The sequence below is a fragment of the Cebus imitator genome, unplaced genomic scaffold, assembly GCF_001604975.1.
Source record: "Cebus imitator isolate Cc_AM_T3 unplaced genomic scaffold, Cebus_imitator-1.0 Scaffold275, whole genome shotgun sequence".
Lineage (NCBI taxonomy): Eukaryota > Metazoa > Chordata > Mammalia > Primates > Cebidae > Cebus > Cebus imitator.
Genome location: NW_016107590.1, coordinates 1,860,024 through 1,870,796, shown reverse-complemented (window position 1 = coordinate 1,870,796; position 10,773 = coordinate 1,860,024). Strand labels below are relative to the sequence as shown.

General features: G+C 41.0%; 1 protein-coding gene across 2 annotated transcripts in view; it reads right to left on the bottom strand.

Annotated features, from left to right (window-relative positions):
- Positions 1–1,307: 1,307 nt before the first annotated feature.
- Positions 1,308–10,773, bottom strand: part of ALDH7A1 (aldehyde dehydrogenase 7 family member A1) — a 51,339-nt gene continuing 41,873 nt past the window's right edge. For both annotated transcript variants that reach the window (XM_017501007.1, XM_017501008.1), the window contains 4 exons: positions 9,333–9,430; positions 9,062–9,135; positions 3,239–3,314; positions 1,308–1,573 (listed from right to left, as the gene is read on the bottom strand). In XM_017501007.1, coding sequence (XP_017356496.1) covers positions 1,519–1,573; positions 3,239–3,314; positions 9,062–9,135; positions 9,333–9,430 — 303 coding nt within the window. In that variant the 3' untranslated portion in view covers positions 1,308–1,518. The remainder of the gene's footprint in view (positions 1,574–3,238; positions 3,315–9,061; positions 9,136–9,332; positions 9,431–10,773) is intronic.

The following is a 10,773-nucleotide window of genomic DNA, read 5'->3' as shown; positions in this document are numbered from 1 at the left end:
CTTCTCTCAATCGCTATAACATTAGTATTTGGCTTGATTCATGTTCAAGATTGACAACAGCATGTCTGGTTAAATGCCACTCGCAGCTGGCCGTGCGACATATTATGGATGCCTTTCCTTCCCTGATACATTTATAATTGTTTAGTTTTTCATTTGCTTACTTCTCTGGACCGTAATTCAACCCCAAATTATTTTCCATTTGTCCAAAACTCCACATCCTGATGGATCGGGTTGTCTACAAATGTCTTCTTCAAAGGCCTCTGCCCCAGTCCAACCTGGCAGGGGTAGAGGGATGCCATGCAGAGGGGGAGCAGAGAGTGCCAGGAAGACAGGAGAATAGGGGCCTCTGAACTGAACCAGCTGAAAGGCTCCTGTGCAGCTTCCCAATGAGAAGAAGTGAGACTGTCAGCAAGGAGAAAGTGAACTTGCCTAGCTCTCTATGACCACATGCTGCCACACACACTGAGGATTGTGGATTGAGAACGGATCCAAGGGCAACTGCAGAAGCCTAGTAGCTAAAGAAAATCGTCTAAGGTTGTATTAAAAAAAATCCAGATGCACTTTTTTTTTTTTTTTGAGACAGGATCTCGGTATCGCCCAGGCTGGAATGCAGTGGTGCAATCTGAAACCTCTGCCTCCTGGCAATTCTCCTAACGCACCCTCCTGGGTAGCTGGGATTACAGGCACCTTCCCCCACACCTTGCTAATTTTTGCATTTTTTGGTAGAGACAGGGTTTCACCATATCAGCCAGGCTGGTCTCGAACTCCTAGCCTCTAGTGATCCACCTGCTTCGGCCTCTCAAAGTGCTGAGATTATAAGTGTGAGCCACTGCACCCAGCCTCCAGATACGCTTATAAAATTCTGCACAGGCAGTTTTGGCCTCAAGACTCCTCCAGCAGGTGGCAGACTCCCACGCAGGAACAAAATCTCTACCCCACAAATCTCTTCCAAGTTGACGCAGTCTTCATGAGCAAATGCCATGACTGTGATGAATGCCTGTTGTCATTTTAAGCTCTGCAAGTTACTTCACATGAATACTGAACTATGATCTCAAGCATATAAGGGAACGCATCTCCCTTTCAATCACACGACATCCAATACATGCCACAGGTGGGTAATGTCAAGCAATACTCACCCCCCGGATCCTCTGCTTGCTCAGGAGACACCTGTATCTACTGCAAAGTCTTCTGTTTTCCCCTCTGGTCTGTATTTTCCCAAATTCCTACCATGGTATGTACTATTTTTTCTAATTACAAAATAATCATTAACTTAAAAAAAAAAGTAATAAAAATCCATCGAACCCATCTTTTAGTAAATATGGCTATGTTGTAACAATTTTATTTTGATTTTTAAAAAATGAGTCTCTTGATTTAATCAGGGCTTTGGGGTCATGGGGGATTAGTCAATGTCACAGTCATAATGATGCACTTATTCAGGGAAAATTTTAATTTTCTTTGTCTTCTTCAAAAACAGCTGCCAGAACACCTCAAATTAAGCAATGTTCATCTAAAACATCTTTACTGAAACTTGATTCCTTGGGCCAAAGGAAGGTCCTTACTGTAGTTGATAGTACTAGTGGGAAAAAATGAACAGAATTAATGATACTACACACACACAACAGAAGATTTTCATGCCCACTTTTAAAATGTAGTGGATCTGTATATATTAATAAGGTGAGATCTCCAAGTTATATCTTGTTAAAGAAAAACCTTTAAGATAAAAGACAATGTTAGTATGGATCCCATTTTATGAAAGAAAAAAAAGACAGAGAGAAACATAAAAATCTGGAAAGACACATGTCATCCTCTTTTTTTTTTTTTTTTTTTGTAAGACAGGGTTTCACTCTGTGCCCAGACTAAAGCGCAGTGGTGCAATCTTGGCTTGCTGTAACCTCTGCCTCCCAGGCTCAATTGATTCTCCGCCTCAGCCTCCCCAGTAGCTAGGATTACGGGCGCACGCCACCATGTTTGGCTAATTTTTGTATTTTTCGCAGAGACAAGGTTTCACCATGTTGGCCATGCTGGGCTCAAACTCCTGACCTCAAATGATCCACCTGCCTCGGCCTCCCAGAGAGCTGGGATTACAAGAGTGAACCACTACGCCTGGCCCATACATGTTATTCATAGTTTTTCGTTTGAGCAGGGCACAAGAATATGGGAGTTATAACTTACTTCTTTATGTATCTCAATAACTTATATTGAATTATCAGGGAAAACACAGATATTCCCATTTGATAGAAATACATTAAAAATATATATTTAATTTTGAAATAAAAGCTTCTCTATTAACTAGTCACCTGGTCTTTCTCATGAGAAGAAAAGACTCTCCATTAAAATGGGTTCCAGAAAAATCACAGCTGAAAGTTTGCCTTTCTAGCCCTCAAATTCACAAGCAAAGTAAAAAGAGACATAACGGACTTCAAAGAATGGGAAGCCGGTAAAAAGCTTGCACATTTGAAATAAAACAAGCCACAGGTAACAGCACAGCACCTCTGAAATTCCTGGCACGAACACAGTCGCAGAGGCTCTAGGGAACCAAGGCCGAGCACCTGCCTGAGGTTCCAGAGCTAGTGACAGCAGTAAATGGAGCTAGGATGGTGTCTCTTGGTTCCTTACCTAGTGCTCTTTTTGTATGACAACACCCCATGGGTCTTCCCCAGCAAACTTTTTTAGGCACTTAAATAAAAGCTACTTCTACCCAAGGTGAGCAGGAAGGGAGTAGGGGGAGACGAAAAAAAGTAGAAGAAACAAGTCCTAGTCAAAATCTCCCAGCAGGCTCCCTATCAAGGTATGCACGTGCTGGGTCAATGAGCTAATCCACTTTCAAGGACTGTGCTCACTATTCTGAGACCTGGTATCCCACTACCCTCTGCCTGCTAGCCAGGCCTGCAGAGCCCTCCCTGCCTCTGTTTTCTGCTGCTTCTACAGTCTGCAAGAGTACTGAGTGCATCCAAGAAGAAAATGAAAACAACAGCTTCTTCTACTTCACCCTACTGGTTGACCCCACGTGTCCTGCTCCTGGACAGAAACCACCCATGAGACTGTTTCATCATTGGGTACTGGGCACTAGCTGAAGCAGGGCAAGAAGGCTAGAAAAACACTATCAAATAGATTCAGAGAAGACAGCTGTGGAATGCTGGAAAAATCAAATCAAAGACAGCACAGACAACAGGAGAGTGTAAAAGCCCATTCCCAAAGACTTTAAACCCAAACCTATCTTCCCAAAGCCTTTTCTTACCAAGTAGACCTTCTCATGTACTGTTTCCAGGCATCACTGCCAGACTCCCTGCCACCACCAGTGTGCTTTTCTCCTCCTAGAGAAATAGAAAATAATATACCTTTTGAGCAGTTTCCGTGTGGACTCCTAGTTGCTATCGCTGAAAAAAAGATACCAAAATGACACCAGAGCTACCCGATTATTTACATTTACCCCACAGTATCTCCCCTGCAAAAATAAATCAAAGACAGAGCCCAAAACAAACAGAAAAAAGGAATTAAGAAGGAAAATAAAATGTAAGGAATTAAGAGGAAATGGAAACATATCAGAAAGAAACCGTAAAAATTAAAAAAAAAAAAAAAATCCCATTAGACTAAGGTATTAAGTCTACGGCCATACCACCCTGAACGCGCCCGATCTTGTCTGATCTCGGAAGGTATTAAGAGTAGAGGCTGGGCATGGTAACTCACACCTATAATCCCAGCACTTTAGGAGGCTGAGGCAGGCAGATTGCTTGAGCTCAGCAGTCTAAGATCAGCCTGAGCAATATGGTGAAACCCTATCTCTACAAAAATTAGCTGGGTATGGTGGCACACACCTGTAGTCCCAACTACTTGAGAGGCTGAGGTGGGTGGATCACATGAGCCTGGGGAGGTCGAGGCTGCGCAAGCCTGGGCCAGAGTAAGACCCTGTCTCAAAAAGAAAAAAAGAGTGGAAACCTCTAGACAGTGATGAAAATATAGTTTTATTTTCTCATTTATGCTTATCTAAATATTCCAATTTTCTATTATTTATATACTACTTTTATAATATTTCAATGCCACATTAATATCATTATAGGAGTTTCAAGAAAATAATGATTCCATAAAACAAGAATACTATTTAAAACTGTGCCATTTAGTAAAAAACAAACAAACAAAACAAAAAAAGAGAATACTCCAGTTCTCTTTTGATTAGTTAAAAAAGAGAGAGAGAGACAGAGAGAGAGAGAGAAAACCCCTGAGCACAATGGCTCACACGTGTAATCCCAGCACTTTGGGAGGCAGAAGCAGGTGGACCACCTGAGGTCAGGAGTTCAAGACCAGCCTGGCCAACATGGTGAAACCCCATTTCTACTAAAAATACAAAAATTAGCCGGGGGTGGTGGTACACATCTGTAATCCCACCCACTTGGGAGGCTGAGGCAAAAGAATCACTGTAACCTGGGAGGCAGAGGCTGCTGCAGTGAGCCAAGATCCTGTCACTGCACTGTAGCCTGTGCAACAGAGGGAGACTCCATCTCAAAAAAAAAAAAAAGTGTGCCATCAAAAGTGCAAAAAATGGCCTGGTGTGGTGGCTCACACCTGTAATCCCAGTACTTTGGGAGGCCAAGGCAGGCAGATTAACAGCCTGGCCAACATGGTAAAACCTTATGTCTACTAAAAATACAAAAATTAGCAGGCATGGTGGTGCATGCCTGTAATCCCAGCTACTCAGGAGGCTGAGGCAGGAGAATCACTTGAGCCTGGGAGGTAGAAGATACAATGGGCCAAGATCCTGTCACTGCACTCCAGCCTCGGTGACAGAGCAAGACTCCATCTCAAAAAAAAAAGAAAAAGAAAAGAATAATGAGAAAAGACAAAATTAGACAATTCTTCAAGATACTACATTAAAATGATAGGAGTTCTAGAAATTAAAATGGAGAATATAGAAGGGGAAAATCAAAGAAATACTAACAAGATAAAGAAAACTAACAAAAACCTTCTATAATTGAAAACTAAGAGTCCCCAAAATCTAACTAGGCCAGTGACTGGCCCACTGATTACCCAACAAAAAAAATTTTTTTGAGATAGAGTCTTGTTCTGCCTCCCAGGCTGTAGTGCAGTAGTGCAATCTCAGCTCATTGCAACTTCTGCCTCCTAATTTCAAGCAATTCTCGAGCCTCAGCCTCCTGAGTAGCTGGAACTACAGGCACATCCACCACGCCCAGCTAGTTTTTGTATTCTTTGTGGAGATGGGTTTTCACCATGTTGGCTAGTCTTCTCTCGAACTCCTGACTTCAAGTGATCCACCCGCCTCAACCGCCCAAAATGCTAGATTACAGGCATGAGCCACTGCCCCCAGCCCAACAAAAAGTTTTTAAAACAGATCTCCATTGAGGTATATCATTATGAAATTCTAGAACATCAGACATAAACAGTAGACCCAAATATTTCTGAAAGAAGAGAAAAAAAGGATCAGAAATCAAAATGGGTTGTACTTTTCAACTGCAATACTAGAAACCAAAAGAATAAGTAATGGCTTTAAAATTCTGAGGACAAATGATTACCAACTGTGCAGGAAAAGCATAAAAGGTACAGTGAGTCTTTACTTAATTTGAATGACTTGAAGTGTAATGGCATATCACAAAACCCATTTTATCATTATAAACTAATGTTAAATTCCTATGGCACATTTCTGGTCACAAAAACATCACACATCTAAATAAAGACCCAAAATGCTTCTAATACGAAACATTGAAATAAATGTACTTAAGGAAGATTAATAAAAACCAGAAAAATAACTACCCAATTTTTGATGTATCAGCGAGTGAAGGCACTCAGTGACAGTGGTTGGATTAAATCAAGGAATCTATGTTTCCATATCAAAAACTGTAAGGAGCACCTCCTCCCACAACACAGTTCAAAAACAAAGAATAACAAATCTAACAGGCTCACTGAGCACTTTTCATTCAATGTTTATCATCATGAATTTGTACATTACTGTTTGCTTTACACATGTATATTTTACAATAATTTGTATTCATTCATTCATTTCTTTTCCAACCTGCTTATTGAGTTCAGGATCATGGGTAGCTGGAATCTATCCCAGCAGCTCAGGGTACAAGCAGAAACCACCTCAACAGGGTACACTCACACACAGCCCCCACACTCACTCAGACTGGGACCATTTCAACATGCTGATTCACCTAATGTGCACAGCTGTGAGATGTGGGAGGAAACTGGAATACCCAGACTCACACAGACATAGGGAGAACATGCAAGTTCCACACAGATAGTGGCCCTGGCTGAGAATCGGTTGTTTTGTTTATTTGTTTTTTCCTCATCATTATATAGAGGACCTGCTGTATAGCAGGCTGTCTTGCAAGGCTGCTGGCATCTGGAAATTTGGCTGGTAAACAGCTCTCTACAATAACATAAAACTTTCCTTAAATGGTAAGGGCAGCTCTCTGACTCTAAATTGTTTTTGCACAAACAATGTGGCTTTTTAAAAAATACCTGCTTTTCTACTGAGAGTCTGGAATTTTGGTATGTGCTAGGCAGATGGCGTCCACATGCCCAGCCTCCAAGAAAAGGGGTAGGCCCTGAGTCTAATGAGCTTTGCTGGTAGACAACAATTCACATGTGTTGTTACAACTCATTGCTGGAGGAATTAAGCCCATCCTGTGTGACTTCAATGGGAGAACACTCTTGGAATTTGTGCCTGGCTTCCTATGGACCTCACCCCCATGTAATAACATCGTATCATATAGTGGGAGGATATAGGGAAAGAGAAGGGTTTGCAAAATTTCATTTATCATAATAAAGGGTCAATACATAATGTCTAAACTGTCAAGGAGATAGCAGTGAAAGCACACTATTTAGAAAAACTGGCATCAATTCAAAGGTAAATTTACTTTTTTCTTCTAGAAAAAAGAATCTCAGTGTAGCCTCTGAGAAAGGAGGAGGAGAAGTATGGGCAAAACTACTTTTTCCATTATAAGACTTTTTCAAAACTTTTATTTATTTAGAGACAGGATCACGTTTTACTCTGTCACCCAGACTGGAGTGTAGTGTTGGGATCATGGCTCACTGCAGCCTCACACTCCTGGGATTAAGCAAGCCTCGTACCTCAGACTCACGAGTAGCTGGGACTACAGGTGTGTACCCACACCTGGCTAGTTTTTTTTATTTTTTGTAGAGACAGGGTCCTAGTATGTTGCCCAGGTTAATCTCAAACTCCTGGGCTTAAGCAATTACAGGAATGAGCCACCACACCCAGCCCAAAACTTTTTTTTTTTTTAGGAAGACAGGGTCTCCTTCTGTCACCCAGGCTTGAATGCAGTGGCACAATCTTGGCTCACTGCAACCTCTGCCTCCCAGACCCAAGAGATCCTCCCACTTCAGCCTCCCAAGTAGCTGGACTACAAGCACACACCACCATGCTTAGCTAATTTTTGTATTTTTTTGTAGAGACAGGTTTTTGCCATGTTGCCCAGGCTGGTCTCGAACTCCTGGGTTAAAGCAATCTGCCCACCTCTGCCTCCCAAAGTGCTGGGATTTCAGGCGTAAACCACTGTGCCTGGAAACCAAAACTTTTTAAATTAACTATGAAAGCTTAAATGAAGAATAGTCAATTGACTGGGTGCAGTGGCTCATGCCTGTAATCACAACACTTTGGGAGGCTGAGGCAGGAGGAGGCTTGAGCCCAGGAGTTTAAGGCCAACCTGAACAGCATACTAAGGGCCTGTTTTTACCAAAAAAAATAATAATAATAATAATTAGCTGGGTGTGGAGGCACATGCCTGTAATCTCAGCTATTCAGGAGGCTGAGGCAAGAGGATTGCTTGAGCCTGGGAGCTGGAGGCTGCAGTGAGCTATGATCACGCCACTGCACTCTAGCATGAGCAACAGGGCATGCCCCCAACTCAAAAAAGAAAAAGGAGTAGTCAATTGGAGAGAGCAGGCACAGGTTGGAAACAGGGATTAAATTAGTACAAAAGGAGAAGATAGACACTCATGCATTTAGGCAACTGCACAGTGGAACACAGGGATAAGAGGTGAATTGAAAACATAGTCTTTTGTCAAAGTCCGTGCACCAAACAGTAATTGTAGTATATGGTCTAAAAATACAAAAGAATACCGCTAATGATATAAACTTTTACAGGTATTAATGCATGTTTATTTTGCTTCTATATATTATTTTCATTTTATTTTATTTTTTGAGACAGAGTTTCACTCTTGTTGCCCAGGCTAGAGTGCAATGGCACGATCTTAGCTCACCACAACCTCTGCCTCACTGGTTCAAGTGATTCTCCTGCCTCAGCCTCCCAAGTAGCTGGGATTACAGGCATGCTTCACCACACCCAGCTAAATTTTTTTTTGTATTTTTAGTAGAGACGGGTTTTCTCCACGTTGGCCAGTCTGGTCTCGAACTCCCAGTCTCAGGTGATCCACCCGCCTTGACCTCCCAAAGTACTGGGATTACAGGCATGAGACAGTGTGCCTAGCCTGCTTCTTTATTTAAAAGAAAACAAAAAGCAATCTATTTTATTTTACTTAGGATCATTTTTAGTAAGTGATACTTAATATACAATGGTTAGGGAGAGCTTTTTAGGAAAAACTACTACCAAATTTCAGCATTAATAATGCATGGCTTATTAAGAGGAAACAGGAGCAGGTCCAGTGAAAAGAAACAACTTAGTATTCTATCTAGTGAAAAAGAGTATGTTTAACATTTATATGCCTACTTTGCAAATAAAAACCAGAATATTTCATGTAAAATTTTCTGGCTTTGAAGCAGGGATTCTTAACCTTTTTTGGGTCTGGAAACTTCTCCCCAGAAAACAAATGCCACCATTTCAGGAGTTCACACATTTCAGGTTGAGGGCTCTGCTCTAACCTGATGCTGCCTCTGAGGAGATGATGCCAGACTCTATGCGAAAGCTTTGAATACAGAATGAAAGCTTTCTCAGCATGTTAGGTCACATAAGATTATTTCAGAATATAAGGAGTGTTTCAGTTTCTTGGTCAAACTTTTCTAAAAGCTGCTACTGGTTTTTCTTTGCTGCCCAACATGGAAAGGAAGACATTATTCTCTACGTACCAAAGGCACCTCCAATCTCAGCCCCACTTGTTGGAATGTTGACATTTACAATGCCACAGTCTGATCCTTTAGGTCTGTTAAAAAGAAAGGCATGGTGAGAACAATGACCAGGAAATTAAAAACAAACAAAAATAAATAAAAAATCTAAATCAAAGCTCAAAGGTTTTCAATACTGAAAAACTGACTTTCAACTATACTGGTTTTTTTTTTTTAAGTCCACTCATCATATAAATCAGACTTATATAAATTTTCAAAATAGTCAAAGTTGTACCCGAGCCAGCGGAAGATTCTGCCCAGATCTTTGGTAAAGATGCTACTTGAAAGTCCCTGTTTTACTTCATTATTCCATGCAAAGACCTCTTCTTCTTTCTAAAAGGAGAGACATTGGAAGCTGTTAGATGTTATAGTATTCAGGTCAAAGTTTACTGACATTAATCTCATTTCCTGAGATGTACCAGTAGTGTAATTTTAGTGTACAAAAGGAAACCAAAGAGCCAACAGTATACTCTTATAATTCAGATCGTTGATAATAAATAAAATTTTTTGGGATTTTTTTCCCCTAATTATAATTTGAGAAACAAATATTAACACATTCTTCCTCTCATTCAACCTATTATGTATAATAGCTAATATCTAGTGAGCTCTTAGAGGAAATAACTAAATAACTCATCTAAGCACTTAACAGGCATTTAGTTATTTAATCCTCATCCTGTAATACAGGTTTTCTACTATCTCCCAATTTACAGATAGGGCAACTGAGGCCTAGAGAGGCTACTTTGCTCAAGAGCTCACACAGTCTCATAATGTACACAAACACATTACAAAACTAGTCCCCACATGTGAAACAATGATAGGTCATTTAAAGCAAGAAATAAAGAAATGCAATCACGTAACTGCAACAAGATGCAATTCTCACTATTCTTTAACTGTTAATAACGGCACATTCAAATCTTGATTAAATCTCTATAGTCTCAAAATTAATCCTAAATATTTACTGGCAAGGCTAGGGCCTGTCTCAAGCTAGGGAATGAGATCTTTTAATACATTCACCTGTGTTGGTTTTTGGAGTTGTGTTTGTTTGTTTGTTTTAGAGACAGGATCTCATCCCACCTCAGCCTCTCAAGTAGCTAGGATTACAGGCACACACTATCACACCTGGCTAATTTTTTTTTTTAAGACAGAGTTTCGCTCTTGTTGTCTGGGCTGGAGTGCAATGGTGTGATCTCGGTTCACTGCAACCTTCGCCTCCTGGGTTCAAGGGATTCTCTTGCCTCAGCCTCCTGAGTAGCTGGGATTACAGGCATGCACCACCATGCTTGGCTAATTTTGTATTTTTAGTAGAGACAGCGTTTCTCCATGTTGGTCAGGCTGGTCTCCAACTCCCGACCTCAGGTGATCTGCCTGCCTCGGCCTCCCAAAGTGCTGGGATTACAGGCATGAACAATTGAGCCCGGCCAATTTTTTCATTTTTTATAGAGACCAGGTCTTACTATGTTGGCCAGGCTGGTCTTGAGCACTTGGCCTCAAGAGATTCTCCTAAAACACTGAGATTATAAGCATGAGCCACTGTGTGTGTGTCCAGCGTCTTCACCTAGTAAAACCTCCACAGTTTAAGACCAAGATATGAGAACAGGGAAAACAAAACAAAACTCTGCAGCCTGTTCCCTGATGCAGTTTACAACCACCGATCTTTTTTTTTTTTTTTTTTTTTT